At 39.3% G+C, this 18,083-nt stretch overlaps 6 protein-coding genes across 6 annotated transcripts; 2 read left to right on the top strand and 4 right to left on the bottom strand.

Moving 5' to 3' along the window:
• Positions 1–8,271: 8,271 nt before the first annotated feature.
• On the bottom strand, positions 8,272–10,566 carry OGAPHI_006412 (uncharacterized protein; the record flags this gene model as incomplete). Its single annotated transcript, XM_046207697.1, has 1 exon — positions 8,272–10,566. One exon carries the CDS (start codon positions 10,564–10,566, stop codon positions 8,272–8,274), a length of 2,295 nt encoding a protein of 764 aa, XP_046058677.1.
• Positions 10,567–11,254: 688 nt separating this feature from the next.
• On the bottom strand, positions 11,255–12,058 carry OGAPHI_006411 (uncharacterized protein; the record flags this gene model as incomplete). Its single annotated transcript, XM_046207696.1, has 1 exon — positions 11,255–12,058. One exon carries the CDS (start codon positions 12,056–12,058, stop codon positions 11,255–11,257), a length of 804 nt encoding a protein of 267 aa, XP_046058676.1.
• Positions 12,059–12,161: 103 nt separating this feature from the next.
• OGAPHI_006410 (uncharacterized protein) lies at positions 12,162–12,521 on the top strand (the record flags this gene model as incomplete). The annotated part of the gene is made up of 1 exon (XM_046207695.1): positions 12,162–12,521. One exon carries the CDS (start codon positions 12,162–12,164, stop codon positions 12,519–12,521), a length of 360 nt encoding a protein of 119 aa, XP_046058675.1.
• A 102-nt stretch (positions 12,522–12,623) lies between these two features.
• OGAPHI_006409 (uncharacterized protein) lies at positions 12,624–14,171 on the bottom strand (the record flags this gene model as incomplete). The annotated part of the gene is made up of 1 exon (XM_046207694.1): positions 12,624–14,171. The coding sequence occupies one exon, from the start codon at positions 14,169–14,171 to the stop codon at positions 12,624–12,626; it is 1,548 nt and encodes a 515-aa protein (XP_046058674.1).
• Positions 14,172–14,322: 151 nt separating this feature from the next.
• OGAPHI_006408 (uncharacterized protein) lies at positions 14,323–16,659 on the top strand (the record flags this gene model as incomplete). The annotated part of the gene is made up of 1 exon (XM_046207693.1): positions 14,323–16,659. The coding sequence occupies one exon, from the start codon at positions 14,323–14,325 to the stop codon at positions 16,657–16,659; it is 2,337 nt and encodes a 778-aa protein (XP_046058673.1).
• Positions 16,660–16,686: 27 nt separating this feature from the next.
• OGAPHI_006407 (uncharacterized protein) lies at positions 16,687–17,967 on the bottom strand (the record flags this gene model as incomplete). Its single annotated transcript, XM_046207691.1, has 1 exon — positions 16,687–17,967. One exon carries the CDS (start codon positions 17,965–17,967, stop codon positions 16,687–16,689), a length of 1,281 nt encoding a protein of 426 aa, XP_046058672.1.
• Positions 17,968–18,083: the final 116 nt, after the last annotated feature.

The following is an 18,083-nucleotide window of genomic DNA, read 5'->3' as shown; positions in this document are numbered from 1 at the left end:
GGAACAGCTTGAAAAGATTAAAGCTTGTCGAATACTTTCCATTAGAATTTCAAATTTTTATTCTTATCTGGTATTGAAAGTACCTTAATAAGTATGCTTAATTCAATACTCTGATAAATTATTCCAAGTAACTCCTGAGTGGGTTTTTAGCTTTCCTTGAATGTAAACCTGTAAATCATTTCTGCTCAAGAGACACGTTTCACAGTTAAATTTCCAATTATTTTCAAATAGGGCTGTGCATATCTTGCATATAATAACCGCTGTGCATTTGAGCCTTATCGGTTTGCAAATACCTCAACAATAGCGGCATCCTGTCCAAGTCCTTTAGCTCGGCCTTGACGAAGAACCACCTAGTTTTTTCCAAAAATTTATAGCACACTGCCATCTTTCTCATTCGAGCTGAACAGCTTTCAGGTTGACTAAATCTGTATTTTTTTGTTTCTCGATTGGTCTTCAGGGATGGAGGAGCTTTCACGGAATACACCTGAAGGTAGCAATTCTTGTCTTTTGTCCGCACGACATTCTAAATTAGTTTGTTAGTCAGAATCTGAAACATTCGCAGGGATTATAAGCTGTAGGGAAATACCAGAATGATTCGAAAGACTGGATTCTCTCCGTCTTCATTGAACTGAAATGTATGCAATACTTTATTGACATTGGGGGTACGCTTTGAATGGCGTGAGAATAAATATATTGTTGCGGGAACTCAAATGATACTATCAGAGACTTCGCTGTCATCGTCGATTGTCAAATTTTGGCATCTATGATGTAGAATCAAAACCGATACTGTACCACACTTGAATACAGTTTAAAAGAGGCCTGACTAGCCAAATTCCTGGTAGTTTGAACTGTTTGGCATAGTAAATCTATGCATAGGAGGTGGATTTTATTTGCAGACATCAACTGAGACTTTCTGATCCGTAATATATCGATGTTTGGTTCATGGTAAATATCAACTAATAGTATGAGGAAACGCGAAAAAAAGACCTCGGTATCTGTCCTAATCCAGGTAGCTTAGTCTATTGTCTCTGGTTTAGGACTGATGCTATTATAGGTCGTTAGATCTTAGTCTCACGTTCTATGTCTTATCTGGTGCAATCAACGATGCGCAAGAAACTGGGTAAGCAGGTTGAGATCAACTTGCATTGGCTTAACATATCATTTATCAGCCGCTTATTATCAATCTGATACTAAGGTCACATGAGGTAATTTTTTGACCAATTTGATCAACTCCTATTATAGATCTTTCTCTCTCCTTATCAGCCATTCTCACCGAGCTCCAACATGAACATGAGCAGCTTTATTTAGCATGTCGAATGCTGAATTCTGACTCCTAACTCGAGCTATCATCATCTTTGACTACTGTGTGACGTGACAATGCAATTCAGATTACTCTCTTCCTACCAGGCTTCTTCATATCCCACTTTAAAATGGCATTTGATAGCAATTTGGGCTATTTCTCCGACTTCAGAACCTCACATTAATATAGAAACTGTTAAATATTCAAATATCTGCAAATCGATAAGATTCGCATGCAAAGTGTTTATTCGCTTATGCAGGGTCTGCGCAGCGCAGTTTTGAAAAGGACCGGAAATATATTTGTGTGAAATATATCTTAGACAAAGACATGTTTCACAGACTAATATTTATGAAAAGGGAATGTTTTTCTCGAGGAGAAACTTTTTAGACTGAAATAACGGATCGAACTTTCAAGTTATGAATATTTACAAGCTAAATAACACTAAATGAGTCACAATGGCAGACAACAGTAAACAATTTGTTGAAGAAGATAGTCCCAAAGGTATCAGATGATTATGTTTTCGCTTATATACGCGCGCGAGAACAGTTTACCAGATATACTATGTCAGCAAGAGAAAACAGAAGATCTGGCGCTTAAGATAAGAAAATATATAAAAGGAACGTTAGCCCATTTTATGTAACTAACTGAAATAAATGATTAAGAGTGTCTTACAAGTACTTTAAGTTATAAAATGTCCACAGCTAATTCATCACGGACATCGCTACTGGATGCACTACAACACAATTCGACTTTCTAATGGAGAGAATTCAACACCAGTAAAGTGCCACTTGTGGCAGCTAGAAAGGTTCGAGAATCCACTATTATCCGCTCCTGCGATCGTGATGAGTAATAGTATAGCTTTTAGCACAAATTATGAGCTGGTCACAGCTCATGAGGTTCAATTCAACATTACACAAGATAATTGCTTCTAATCTGCCATTTGTTTATGAGTCTACGTTAAAATTTTGAATCTTTATTACAAAGTTAACTTGTTTATTGTTTTTTGCTTTTGTAAGTGAGATGATGTTGTGATGAAGTTAGTCGTGACTGAATCACGTAACTTTTACTGCTAAGAGAGGTGACGTAAGCAAAAAACATTATATAGAGTATATGTGATGTGTGTCAGAAGTGATGAAGGATCGGATGGGAATGTTGCAGTTCGACTTAAAGAATACTATGAATATGTGGGTTTCGTCCAGATATAAAAGTGAGCTTATCTGAGCTGATATAGCAGAAGAGTGAATAATTAACTGCGACATTATGAATACTGAAGAAGTGAACCATCTTAAGAATAGAATCTTACAGATGATCCTAATTAACCTTGAGTCTACCTGACTTAATACTTTGATGCTTTATTGTAAGATTCTATTCTTAAGATAGTTCGCTTCCTCAGTATTCATAATGTTGCAGTTGATAATTCACTCCTCCACTATACCAGTTTAGATAAGTTGTTCACTTCAAGATGTGAACGAACCTCACATATTTATAGCATTCTCAGAATCACCCCACACATGTATTCTATGTTGTGTGTCATTTGCTTAAGTCAACTTCTCTATCAGTCAGAGTCACGTGATTCAGTCACGACTAGCTTCATCACAACATTAATCCCCTCCTTAAGCCATAGGACAATTCAGAAATTGTGTATCTGTAAACACTATTAGTTGATATCTAGCCTGGATCAGACAGACTTATATGAGTATTATCGGTCAAGTTATAAACAAGGTTACATGGTGACTGTTCTGATTATGTGAACATTCCCTGCTATCATTCCGATCAATTATTTGGCATATAAGCAGGTGTATCGTTATATTAGCAAATATCAGTATAGTATTATTGAGACCACATTAGTGCACAATGCAAGACCTGGGATCTTCCAATTTCATGTGTAGTTCGCAAAAGCATGCAGCTTGTCCCTAACATCCGAACACGTCTCTATACCTTTTACTTATACATTCACTCTTGATTGTGTTCAAGTTCATTTTCTCTTCTGCAAGCAGTATTGGTATGCTTTCTGTTGAGCTAATATGAGTTAGTCTCGACCTGCTTATCTAATCTCTTATACATCAATGATTATGCAAGATAAGAGAAGGGAGTGTGAGACTCAGATCTAACAATCTTCAATAGCCCCAGTCCTATTCAAGAGTCGCTAGACGAAATCACCTCAATTAGGACAGAAGCTAAGGTATCATTGTTCCTATTTCAAATACTATCTAAAGGGGTGCTAACTCCCCCTTTTATTAGAGGACAACTCTAGAATTACATATCTGAGAATATTTTAAGTTGATATTTACCATGAACCAGACAGATCTGTATGAGTATTATCTGTCAAGTTACAAACACTTTCCCGGCTATATGACAAAGGAAATACCGTAATCTATCCAGCAAATTTCATTCTTAAACGAGCGCTCACATAACAACTTGGTGATCTAAAGATATACAGAATATCTACTTTCTATCTGGGGGGCTGGGATAATTTCAATGACAATTACATTCGATTTACGAAATCAAGCTAAGCAAAGCCTCAAAATTAATATTCTGGCATTATTTATTTCTTTCAAGTTTGATGTCTAGACTGTTCTGCTTCCGGAAGCGTGATGACGTGAGAGTTTCATCATTCACCAGCATAATAATCCGATAAGCCACAAACGTTTATCTGAAAGATGTATCAAGTTTCTGCTTTCAAATACTTTTCGGAGCCCAGGGTAAGATTTTTGGGCGCTCGATTAGACACTAGGGTGTTGGAGTTTGGTCTGAATATCAGCGAAGGGTAGAGAAAGATTGTTCGTGTTAAATAAAGAGTTGAAAATAAGCTAGTCAAACAAAAATATCTAGCTCATCTAGCTCTAATCTCATATTGATATTAAGTGTCTGATAAGCATCAAGACTACTTAGTCAGTGATCTTAGTGCATGTCTCCACATAGTATACACCTTGCGCATGCATGGACTAATTACTTTTCAACAATAGTATGTATCAACTGATGTGTGAGATATGTAGTTTGAGAGAGCTCTCCTCTCTTAAAATAGAGGGGGAAAAGCCCCTTGAAATAATATGAAAAAGCGCAACAATAAGACCTCAGCATCCGTCCTAGTTCAGGTAGTTTAATCCACTAACTTTGGTTCAAGACGGATGCTATTTTAGGTCATTAGATATGGGTCTCAGATGTTTTTGTCTTAAATAGCACAATTGTAAGATTCTATTCTTAAGATGGTTCACTTCTTCAGTATTCATAATGTTGCACTTGATAATTCACTCTTTTACTATATCAGTTTAGATAAGTTGTTCACTTCAGTATGTGAACGAACCTCACATATCTATAGTATTCTCAGAATCACCCCACACATATATTCTATGTTGTGTGTCATTTGCTTAAGTCACCTCTCTTATCAGTTAGAGTCACGTGATTAAGTTCACGACTAACTTCATCACAACAACAATTTACGATACACAAGGCACTGCGTAAGCAGGTTGAGATTGGCTCCCATTAGTTCACCAATAAGTGAAGCAGCTTTTAGAATGTATTGAGAGCTGTCTTTAATTTCTCGTCGCCTTAGACACCTCCATCGTCGATAGTACATCAATTGCTGCTACCATTCTGTTTATAATCGTTTCAGTTAACTCTTCTACCTCAATTGATGCCATCCAATTGATGGAAAACTTTAGTTCGATACCGAGATTAGGTAATCGCTCAATCATACATTTAGAGTGTCAGTACAGGTCTGTATGATGCCTACCTCTGTTCGATTCTGTTGGACTTTGCTGGATTCTGTCAAATTCTTTCCAATAGAAAGTCGAATTGTTTAGTATCTGCCATTGCAATCAATTTAATCTTAATTTACCTGATACTCCTAACTTAATCCTTTGATACTTAATTCCAGTCTGCAATGTTACACCTGGGTAGGATCCCCCTTTTCCTTTAATATATTATTCTGCGAAACACTTCTCTTCAAGAGACATGTATTACCTGATTATATTTTCTATCATTTCGAACCACGGCTGTACAGAGCTCGCATAAAAGAATAAATGCTTTACAATATCTCGATATTCAACAGTCTACGCGGCCATGTCTTCTCTGATACCCGTACAGAGCCTTTCTAATCGATGTATCCACTCCTATCTGTCCTTAGGGTGTTTCTCCGCATCCGCCTGGCTGATGTACGGTTCTATGTGGTGCGCTTCACTACTGGTTGAAGTCTTCGTCTTAAGAATGATTACTCAAACGAGACAATACGTGCAAATAAATCACCACCTAGTTCCATATCACACACATTTATGATCTCATTCACCGAACCAGTGATGTAGACTTAGTTTCGAATTTTGCTTCTTGTCTGTAACTTGACAGATGATACTCATATGGGTCTGTCTGGTTCATTGTAAATATCAACTTATAGTATACTCAGATATACAATTTTAGAGTTGTCCTCTGAATTCAGGGGAAGCTAAGCCCCTCCTTGTATAGTGACTCAGATATAGCAGGTAGCTATTGTAACCTGCTCATACATAGCGAAGATTTCGGGCGAGAGGCTAGGAGTGCAGATCCTTCAACTTCTCGATGTTCCAAGATCTGAGTCTCACACTCCTTTCTCTTATCTTGCATAATCAATAACGCATAAGAGATTAGATGATCACGTCGAGACTAGCTCATATTAGCTCAACAGTAAAAACAACTCTTGAAGTTGGTAAGTGGACATAATAGCTGATATGAAAATCAAGAGTTCCCTAATTGTTAGTGAAGTAGTGAGCCAATGAGAGAGGTACTTTCAGTTAAATCAATCTGCATTTACAGATGCACATAGCTTATCCAAAGACCATGAACTGTGCGGTAATATATGATCTGGTCCATCCGAAGCTAAACGTTATTGCTAAATGTATCAAGCGTTTTTTCTATGTTTACAATTACCTGCTTAAGCTACAATCGAATTACTTTTAGGTTTACCGCTTAAGGAAGAAGTAACTAATTGCTACTACTTGTCCATGCCGCTAGCCGAAAAACTATACTATCGAAAGAAAGCTTTGTATTCTCGGTGGCTCTGAAATTGTCCTAAATAGAGAGTTGCTCGAATGTTGAATACATCCAACTCTTTTTTCACTTTGTAGCATGTAAGAGCATACAATATTGGATGGTGACCCACGTCAAATGAAATAATGCAATAGTCAAAGTTTTTTCCTGAATCCCCTATCTATTCAAGATTGAGCGTTGAGACTGTCGAATCTGCGCGTCCTTTGCTTGCGCAGATTCGCAATCGCTATCCCACACGAATTTTGCGCGCGGTGGGCATGCATTATCACTAAGGTGTGAAATCAATGGATTACACGATTGCTTGATCAGCTGGACCATAGAGAATTTCTTGGTATACTCGGAGGAAGTTAGTTGCCGTTAACAATTTATTGCGGCTCTTCTCTATTTGTTGTGATGAAGCTAGTCGTGATTGAATCACGTGACTCTGACTGATAGAGAAGTTGACTTAAGCAAATGACACATTGTATAGAGTATATGTGATGTGTGCAAAAGTGATGAAGGATTGGATGGGACTTTTACAGGTCCACTTTGAGAATCATATAAATATGTGGGTTTCGTCCACATATTAAAGTGAACAACTTATCCAACTCATATAGTAGAAGAGTGAATTATTAACTACAACATTATCAATACTGAAGAAGTTAACCATCTTAAGAACAAATGTTACATCTTTCCTTGGAAAATTGTCTCTTTATTCGTTGATGCCACCTTTTTTTGAGGCCTGCATGTACGATCTTGCACTGTCACACAGTTCCGGACATTGGTAATCGCACTTTTTATCTCAGCAGGATGTGTGATATCTGATGAATAGAATATTAGATAACTTACCGATTACTCGACCTTTGCTTACAAGCTCGTGAGCGTGTATTTTAAGCAAACGAATAGTATCAAGCAAGCTAAATATTAACGAATTTCAAGTTGTAGGATTGATTCATAATCTATTAAGATGACACACTTCAGGGTTGTACGGAGTGTACCCAACCGTTGACTGATATTGGTGGTGTGGACCGTCTGTCTGTCTATAACTTGACAGATAGTGCTTATATAGGTCTGTCTGGCTCATGGTAGATATATCAACTTATAGTATTCTCAGATACACAGTTTTAGAGTTGTCTTCTGGCATAAGGAGGAGTTAAGCCTCTCCTTATAAAATAATTCAGATATGGCAGACAGCTGACGGATATCTATTATTAGCTGCGTATACATGGAGGAGGTTTTGGGCGAGAGGCTAATAGCGCAGATTCTTCAACTTCCCCGATGTCATGTTCCAAGGTCTGAGTCTCACACTCCTTTCTTTTATCTTGCATAATCAATAATGCATAAGAGATTAGGTAAGCAGGTTGAGACTAACTGATATTAGCTCATCAGTGTCATTTGCCTGATCGACACCAGCTATCTGTTGAAACCATGTAGGTAGCATATTTCGACTAAAAAAGTTTTAGCAAAATAAAGTTGAAATGCTGAATCCACGATATCGAAAAGTAACAAGGTTGACCAAAATTTCGCATGCTTCCCCTAGATGTTGTAAGGAGACTGACTCTTTGTTATCACGGGGGCCTGTCTAGATTTTAAACGGTCAGCCTTTTGCATACGAACGAACTTTTCCAAAGAAATCGACTTCGGGATCTGTTTCTCCAAAGGTGACCACATAGCAGGCATTTTCAAAGTCAGATAGAGGGCTATTGATTAAGAGAAGGCAAAATTAAACAAGCTGACCATAAGATTACATAAACATAAAGTTGATCTTCCCGGGTCGTAGTCTACTGTTGCAAACAATACTAATTAAAAAAAAAAGGCCTTTTACAGTCCTCAAGAGTTGTCTTGAAAAGAACTATCCAGAATTCAAAATATGGTGTTTACAGCCCCGGAAGCTACGATATTAGAACATCAGAATTAAGTCATTAGAATGAAAAAATGTTGAAATCATTTTGATGAAACTTGTCTTTGTGTCTTCAATATTTGTAAGTAGAGCCCGATCGTATATTCACCTGCTGTTGTTGGCCTGCATAATGGTGAGCTCTTGAATTTCTTTGGTTCGGCGGTCTCATTGGTACAGGTACTCCATTGGAGACGTTCTGACCTTGAGGAATTCCATATGCCATCTGTGGAACGTTTGGAGGGGGTTGATATAATGGAATAAATTGTGGTTGCTGAAATTGAGGAACAACAAAGGTCGGCTGAGGAATATGCATGTTATGTGGGTCCATTTGCAAGGTTTGCGGCATCATCATTGGCTGTGGCACGGGCTGGTGATGCTGTTGTTGAGGTGGAGGCGCCATGACAGGAAATGGTTGCGCAGCCATTTGATACATTCTTTTTTGCATTTGAGGAATACCCGCAGGATTGGAAATCCATTCTGGTTGCTTTGAAAATACCATTTTGTAAGACTCCTCGATGGTTGATGGCCATGTTGGTGGAGTAGCAAACGGTTTTTCAACATTTATTATAAAGACGTTCTTTGTCTCATTCTTATCCTCGTACTCTGTTCTTGCTTTCACCAAAATGTTGAACTTAGTATCGAACAAATCCAAATGGCGCCCTCCATCCTTTGGTTCTTGAGGTACCTTCCCCAAACCGAAAAACGAAAGGGGATCTTTCTTACTTTTTGCCTGAGGAGAAGGTAGCTGATCGGATGAATTCTGTACAGGAGAACCTCTTGATGAAGTGAAACTTGATGGCGAAAATGGTGCAGAGTTTGGGTTCATCTTGAAAGTAGGTGCAGTCCGCGGATCCATTTTCTTTTTACTTAGCAGAGGAGTAGGTGTCTTCGTACCGGCTGATTTGTCCTCTTTCGTAACCTTTGGATCCATTGTTACCTCATCCGATCCCATTCGTTTCTCGTGACGAGCCAAATCACTTGGTTCGGACTTTTGCATAATTTCTTGCTGTCTCTCCTTGTCTTTGGAGAGAATCGGCAGCAAATCAGGAGGCAGCTTAGAGGGAAGTTTGAAACTTGCAGCAAATTCTTTCAGTGAATTGATTTCATGCTGAACGTTTGCCTTGTGCAAATCTGTACTATGAGGAGGAGATACTGTAGAAGTCGATGTAGAATTGGAGCCTTTTTGCGCTTTTTGGGAATAAGAAAGATTGGGTAATTGTGACTCTCCTGATTTGGGACTCCGCTTCTTCTCAGTAGCTGAGCTAGCTACTATTGCTGGATCTCCATGAAAATTGGCAGCACGCTGTCTTGGAGGAACATACCTACCCGCTCCGATTGGTCTGAGTTCCGACTTGATATCTTTGGAGTTGGCTTTCAACATACCCATCAGCAGAGCATCCCCTTCATTTTGTGTATTGTTCTCTCTGGCAACTCCTGAATACTTATCTTCTTCATCAAAACCACTATCATCCACCAAAAGACCCCTTTCTTCGGCAAGATGAACATTGCCGTGGTGACTCTGACTTTCGATTTCCATTGCAATACGCTCGGCTTCCTTGAGCCTTTGCTGATAATCTGGAGCCTCTTTTGACAGTTTAGTGGTGTAAAGCTCTTCATTGTAAGTCGAATGTATCCCAAATTTTCGTTCATTCACTTCAAATTGATCCCAATGCCCATCACTGGACGTCTCTTCCAGCCCAACACTAAGACTTGAATCAAGTTCGTCATCTGGGACCCACTTTTGTAGTTCCCTTTCTTTGGAAACCGTTGCCGATGAAATGTCGGAGTCTGTTTTGAAACCTTTTGTCGGGGGCAAAGAGCTTGCATTTTGTAATTGTTCATGAGATGAAAACTTGACGTCTTCGAACTCAATCATGGCAATTTCTTTTTCCATGAATATCAGTGTTTCGGGAAGATGGGCATCCTCATATTCGATTTCGTCACCAGATAGCTTGTCCTTCAATTGTCGGGGATACTTCAGAATTATCGAGACACCACTCTCAGTAATATCTCCAGCCGTATACAACACTCCAACAAATTTCCTCCCAGAAAGTGATGTGACAACCACCCGACAGCCAATACTGCGGACGAGACCATATAAAAGCCTGTCATTCATATGTTTCGCGACCATGTCCGAGTCTTCAATATTTGTCAGGTGAGACTTTCCTGGATTTCCATTACCAGCAGATTGAGATCCTTGGATAATATTGCTTAGTCGCCGCTGACTGCTGGAGGTAGTAGTACTCAAGCCTAGCGATGGTGATGTTTGGTGGTGAATTGAATTCTTGGAACCAGTCCGGCGATGCTGATTTGTACTATTTGCTTTCAAGGCCGAAGATCCTCCACCTGGGGTACCTTTGGAAGCCATCTTTCTAACACAAAAAAGAAGCTATATGGAACTGCTAGTCTTTTCAGAAATCTCCTTTGACCTCGACCAGCCTTTGTCCTAATCCTTTTGTATGGATTTGGAGATAAAATCCAACGTTAAACAAGGTTATGTGCCCCGTTGCAATACAAAAACACAAAAAGTCAGTGCTCATAACGCAATCAGCTGAAATCTAAAATTTGCTGATTGGTTCTCATGGATAATTAAATAAATTAAATCGTTCAACAAGTAAATCTCTGTCATTACAAGACTTTAATAAAGGTTTGATTCGAGTGCTCACGATACCGCATTACTTTCTGCTACAAAATGAGACCAACTTATCCCGCATTCAACGCTGCTGTAAGTATTATGTGTTTGAACCACAATTGAACTAACCATATAAGAAATCCAGCTCGTTCATTAAGAGTATCCCTGTGGAACTTTATCCACTGTTTGCGGCATGTGGTGTTGCTTGTTGCTCCGCTATCTACTTCAGCTCAAAGAAGCTCAGGACTGATAAGACTCTGAAATTGGGTAGAAAAGTTCCTACCTTTGACGACAAGCTAGAAGAAGTTATCAGCAAACAAGAGTAATTTATCTATACAAGCTTTATACAAGTTCAAATATGCCATCCAAGGAGCACACTTCGCATGGTACGAAAATATAAGAGTCAACCAGAATACTCCCAAATTCACTCAATCAAATTTGTGTAGATTTGAGAAACATCGTCTATATCGTCAACGCTTCTCAAAAACTTTTCGTAATTTGCCCTGGTATCGCTGTCTGTAATCTTTGTTGCCATATCAGGAATTGGGATATAACCAATTTGCATTTCCTTTATTTTGTACAATTGCTTCAGGTGATTTCCAACTCTTCCAATGTCCGCCGGATCAGTAATCACCTCGACAAGGTTTGTCTCATCGTCCTCGACTTCGGAAACATCTTCACATCCCAGTTCAACAAGTGTTTCGAAGACGGTGTCAAAATCAGTATCTCCAATATCTATCAAAAGCATTCCTTTTTTTTCAAACATGTATCCTGTGGGTGTCATGCTGGTGTTGAATTTGTTGAAGCATGGTCGCAGATATCCAAGTGTTCGATTCTTGTTATCCGTGATGGCCTCAATCATCACAGCTACTCCTCCCGGAGCAATTCCCTCGTAAACGACGGTCTCCATTTTCTCAGATGTCTTGAGTTCACCAGTGCCCCTCTTCACCGCGTTTTCCAACACCTTTTTAGGAATATTCAAAGACTTCGCCTGATCTAAAGCATTACTTAGCTGAACATTTTGTGATAAATCAGAACCTCCTATCTTTGCCAACATTGTGATTTTAGACGACATCTTGAAGGAGATCGCTGCCTTGGCAGCATCATTTGCTGCCTTTTTATGTTTTATGTTGGCCCACTTACTATGGCCCGCATATAAAGAATGTGTGACGTGAATGAATCTAGTCAGTGGAGCTTTTATTATACGAAAATTCCTAGCTAAGTACATGCTTCCTGGCATTCAAAATATAAAATCGAATAGTCAAAAAAAAAAAAAGTAAACTGCTGCCAATTTCTAATTTTGTTGTTCACAAATTGAAGACTACCAAATTATGGACTCTAATAAAAACAGATCTTTAATTGCTGTAATTGGCGACGAAGATACAATTACAGGCATGCTATTGGCTGGTACGGGTCAAGTATCGAGTGAAGTAGGTAAAGAAAAGAATTTTTTGGTTTGCAATGACAACACAAAAGAAGATGAGCTTCAGTCCTACTTTAACCAGTTCGTCCAAAGGGATGATATTGCTATTTTATTGATCAATCAACACATTGCCGAGAAAATCAGACTGTCAATAGATACGTTTACCGATCCATTTCCCGCTATATTGGAGATCCCTTCCAAAGACCATCCTTATGACCCGGATAAAGATTCCGTTCTTAGACGAGTGAGAAGGCTATTCGGGGAATGATACCCCTGCGCAAGAAAGTTATCTTCTTACTGCCTGGATTTTTACAATCTATACCGAATAAAGTGTATCTACGGTTTTGAAGGAAATACAGTGTTTCTGACTTCATTTTCTTTTCTTGCCCTTCTTTTTCTTCGAAGAATTGTTAGCTGGCTTTCTGTCTGATGACTTCTCCTTCGTTTCGTCTTTAGCGACGTCCTTTTCCGTCGACGACTCGACGACTTTATTCTTTTCGCTGACTTCCCGAATGGAAGTTGATGCGCTATGGTCATCTTGCGCTTCTTCCTCAAGGATAGCATTATAGGATTCGTGTTGAGCCTCGTTTTTCACTGAGGGATTGGATTCAACTTGGCCTTCCTGGGCATTTGCTGCAACAGTTGCATTTTGGTGATCCTGAAATTCGCCATCGGGTGTCTCATCGACCTCTGTCGATACGGTGACTCCTGCAGGTCGATCAGATGCTTCTTCAACTACGGGAACAGCTTGAGCGCTTGCTTCTGCCGTGTTCAATTCATCCCCAGCTTTGGACTGCAATTCTAAGTCCGTTGCAGTAGTAGAATCGGATTTGTTGACGATTGGGGCGATATCTGCTCGATCTGGGATTGAATTGACGCGATTTGAATCAATTCCAATGTTTGTCTCAACAGCTGGAGCATCGGCTTCGGAATTGATGAAAGACGGTTCCTCAAACACATCTTTTGGATCTATTGTTGAACTTTTCACTGTGTCGTTGACAGCTTCGTGACCCACTTTCTCCACATTGTTGGAAACTTCCTGGTTGTCTGAATTCTGGGGCAGAGGCAATGATTGTCTTGATTTGGTCTCAAGCGATTCCGCAGTAGTCCAGAACTCCTTTTGTTTCCAAATCGGATTGTCCGAATCCAGGTAAAACTTGCTAACACCAACAATTCTTCTTTCAAGCTCGCATGCCTTCAGCCACTCTGGACGAATGATAGGTATGTTAAGAGTTTTAGCCTTTTCAAATTCTGAGCCCGTTTTCTCGGTACAAATAAATTGAGTAGTGTCTATTCTCACTTCTTTTGAAATAGGCTTTGCTCCGATTTTTTCGACAGATGATACGATGTCATCAAAAGAGAAAGGCTCGCTATCAAAGTTGATATCTCCCACGCAAACGTTGATTCCGCTCAAGTCGGTCATCTTGTGGGTCTTCAATTGAATAAGGTTGGAATAGTAGATTCCTGCAGTCGTTTCTAGTTTCAATCGAAATTCGTAGCTCGTATCAACAGGCAAACCACTCAGTTTGATATTCTTTCTTGTAAAAGGTGTTTTAATCTGTCCCAGCTTTGTACCATTTTTATACAGGGTGAGAGACTTCAATTCTGCGGTTCCCAACTCCAAAGGGTCCCATTCCAGAACACAGGACGTTTGCGTCACATTCAAGACTTTCAAACAGGGGTCCCTGGGCTCGCTCTTTCCGAAAGTGTTGAAAATCTCGTCTTGCAATCTGTCAAAATCAGCGTCTTCAATTTCTTCTTGCTTGAGATCTCTCTCGCAATTTATCTTGACAATTGAGCCTGTCGAAATTCCATCCGGTAGAAGAATAGTCGGAAATTCAATCAGATGGTGATCTTTCGTGAGAAGCAGAGCCAAAGACGCGTCTAATTTTCCGACTGTAAGCGACACTTCCACCATTGTATATGCTATAACTTGTACAATAATATTTGGTTCCTCAAATCTTTGAACACATCATGAGCTGCCAAATACATTTGAGGGTCAATAACATTTATGCTAGTCATCTATTTATTACGGAGTAAATAAAAAAACAAAAGTCGAAAGAGGAAAAATGATGCTCGATATCTCGGAAGGCTCTAAACTTTCTACTTCACCGATATCTGAGAACTTTTCTAGGCTTGATCCTCAAGTGGAAGATGAAAACGTTAACATCCGTTTTGCTAAAGTTCTAAAAGATTTCAGGCTCAATTTCGGTGAGCAAGATGTGAGCGATATCGTACGTGATTTCAAAGCATGCTCAGCACAAGAACTCCTCAAGGCATATGAACAAAGTTCGGACACGCGAATAATTGAGAACTGGATATTAGAAAGCCAGTTCTGGAATTTAATCGAGGTTCTTGAAAAGAAATTTACCAAGGAGTCTCAACAAGTTTTGTTTCCTGCTAGCAATGGGGGCGCAATAAGTAAATACACATCAGGAACACTTCTTTCTGATAAAATATTGACTGAACATCCTCATCTGTCTCAACTTTACTCCATTATCCAATGGTTATCCGAAAGTTTGAAGTTTAACTTGATTGATCGCGATGATATGCCTGAAAGCAGTTCTCTACCGGCTACAAAATGGTTGGCGACCAAAATGAAATTACAAACGGGTAAATACAATGGTATAAGCCCCAAATTTCTAGACGATGATTCCTTTTTGCGACTCCACTCTTCTAAAGGACTAGATTCAATTGACAAAGACAACGAAGACATTTTTTTCAGAATCGTGTATCACTTGTTGCTTCAAAATGAGCCAGAAAAGATTTCAGAGTTATGCGAAAACACAAACAATTGGACTTTCATATTAATACTCACCGGTGTGCAGAAACATTTTGACCCTCGTGTTGATTTAGATGACTATAATTCAAAGCCTTTAGGAATTATACATTCGACCGCTTGGAGGCAAACAATTTACAAGCTGACAAAGAGTGAAGCTTTAAACCCAAATGAGAAGGCGTGTTATGGGTTCCTATGTGGTGATGTGAGCTCTTGTGAATCTCAAGCAAACTCATGGGAGGCAAAATTGCTGATCTATTTGAATAATATGTTTCAATATGAGCTCGAGGAACATATGGCACTGGAAACAAAGCATCTTATGAAGTCTAATGCTCAGAATCTGCAATGTGTATCTTCTCTTCCTCCCAAGTACGCTGGTACGATCGTTGAAGTTCTCAATCTTTTAGCATCAGCAGAAAACGAGTGTGTCAGAGAACAAAGCAAGCATCCCTTGAGGGTATTGATGGGTTCAGTTATCTCTAACAATGTGAAGGAACTTATGAAAAATTGTCTGCGCGTATTACAAAATCTGCTAGCTGAGCCCATCCTCGATTTGAAGACTTTCGAGTTAACAAGTGATGCATACCTATTACGAGTCTTGGTTCATTTTGCTATAATTCTACAATTGATCTTTGGAGATGAAATTATCTCGCATGCTGACTACACACAATTGTTACAATCATATATTTCGAGGTTAACACTATATGAGCTTTATGATCTGATTCCGATTTATATCTCATTCATCCCGGATGACCATGATCTGGTAAATACATATTCCCACCTGCTATCACATTATCAACTTAGTGACTCACAAAGATTCAAACAGCTCAAAATTATGCAACAGCTCAATCTTCCTTTACAATCCGTTTTGAGAAACTCGGTTGCAGACTCATTCGATTCGACTAAACACCTTTACCAGGCAGAGAAGGAAATTCGGTTAAACTTTAAAATTGAAGAAGTTGACCGGAATCTCTATAATACAGCTTACTGGTTCTATGATGCGGGCATGATTAGTGATTGCATAGAGTCTCTCATCTCCTTGAGCAGGCGTTTTCTTCTGTGTGGAAAATTGCAAGCCTTTGTTGAAATGGTCGGTTTCATTAACTTGTCACAGGTGATTAAAGATTACAAATTCAATGTCGAGTCAGTTGATGGCTTCGAAAAACCAGATCTTGGTATATTCCGTGTGCAGGCTTTCAAGCTGAGTGAGCTCTTCCAGTATCAAGCTCTTGCGGGTAATTTTCGAGACTTATGGCAATTTGAAAAGGAACTGGCCGAGATGTCGGGCGATCGCGTCGTAGAAAAAGCCATTTCCATTTCATCTTCGTTAGAGACATTGGCCAAAACATTTCTTCTCGAATTATCAAAGGATCCTTTGATAACGACACAGGATTTAAGCGTCTATCATGAGATGAGACGCTTATACATCCCGACCATATTTGACAGGATGTTTGATATGCTGATGGCCTGTAGGGAACACTCAAGTGATCTACTTGTTGAGAGAGCAGTCAAAACTATCAGCATACTTGGGGCAAGTGAGTTTCACATTTACGAGATCTTCCAAAGCTCCAATGAGCTCATGCCCTTTCTCAAGAAGTATGCAAGTTTCAGCAGCGAAATTCTGTAATGTTATAATAGAATATAAAAGTAAATCTCATGCTATTGACGAAGCCTTCTCGTATAGGAGATCGACGACGCCCGACATAGTTTTAATCACATTCAAATTCAAATCATATGTTTCGTCCCGCTGAGGTTCATCGTAAATCACAAGCCATCCATTTCCCTGATCGAGAACACCAAAAAATGTCTTATCCAATATCATATTGCTCAATTTGGTTTCAATGATGTTTCTAGGTAGGCCGATCATTGCACTGATATGAGATATCTCAATACAGGAATAAGGCTCAATGAGCTTGAGCAAATTCCGTTGGAACAATGAGTCATACAAATCAGAGAGGTGAGACCTGATGATTGGATCTTCTGTAAGTTCGGCGTTGTAAGACTTCAAGCAATCTTCAAGCTCCTTGAGAGATCTATTGGAATGCGCCACAGAAACAGATTTCATGGCTTCAACTTCCTTCTCATGAGAAAATTTCGATATATTTTTGTTGTTCAAAAGGGATGTCACATCGTCAATTGATCCTAACATGATCTTGCACAAAAGCATGTATTTCAGTACCTTGATTGTCTTCTTCGGGTCAGTATGGATCTGATAGTTTTCAAAAGCTTCATAGAAGTAAGAGAATGCTGTGCTGAAATCTTTCTCTTCTGCATGTAAGACCCCACTAACCAAATCCAGTTCGGCTTGTAACGGTGATGGACAATAAATCGAATTAGCTGAGGTTCTAGCAGAAGTGATTGCAGCCTTAGATTTTGCATAGTTTTTTAGTTGAAAATAGTTTTTTGATTCCAAAAGCTGTACCTCCACTAAGGAGAACTTGTCGTCCAGCCTCTTGAATTCTTTGAGAAGTTCATTGATCCTTGCTAAGGAACTGTTGTACTCTTTACTTTTGTAAAAGAGAGAAGCTAGACGAATTTGCAACGATTGTCTCAAAAAACTTCTCTTTTCCTCAATAGCCCAATCAATACATTCTTGTGTCACCTTAATGGTGGCCGTGACTGCATCATCAAATTCGGAATGTTCAATGAGATCAATTAAATTCTTGATGATTTTGGCAGTCTTGGATTTCGCTAAAGAGCCCATCGTTTGACGTGCTTTGGAAACCAGCTGAACCAATTCCCCTTTCTTTCCTTGAAGGAGATAAAGCTCTCCCAACTCCTGTATTCCTGATTCTTGTGTTTCAATAAGTTTCTCATTTCTAATATGTGCGTCGACGATATTTGCGTCCAAAATTTCAGTATAGATTTGTTCCGCCTTCTTATAGTTCTTCTTTGTCACGGCCTCGCGGGCATCCTCTATCCTTGGAACAGTCATTAGAGTCAGTTGTCAATACTTCAGCCAAAGTCTTTTATGATAGACGAATAGGATTTTTTTTGTTGTCTTTTGCCACCGTAAATTTGTTTTCGCGAAGATGAAAACGGATGCTATCG

Source organism: Ogataea philodendri (assembly GCF_020536065.1).
Source record: "Ogataea philodendri strain CBS6075 chromosome Unknown scaffold14, whole genome shotgun sequence".
NCBI lineage: Eukaryota > Fungi > Ascomycota > Pichiomycetes > Pichiales > Pichiaceae > Ogataea > Ogataea philodendri.
This window is presented reverse-complemented; position numbering and strand designations above follow the sequence as displayed.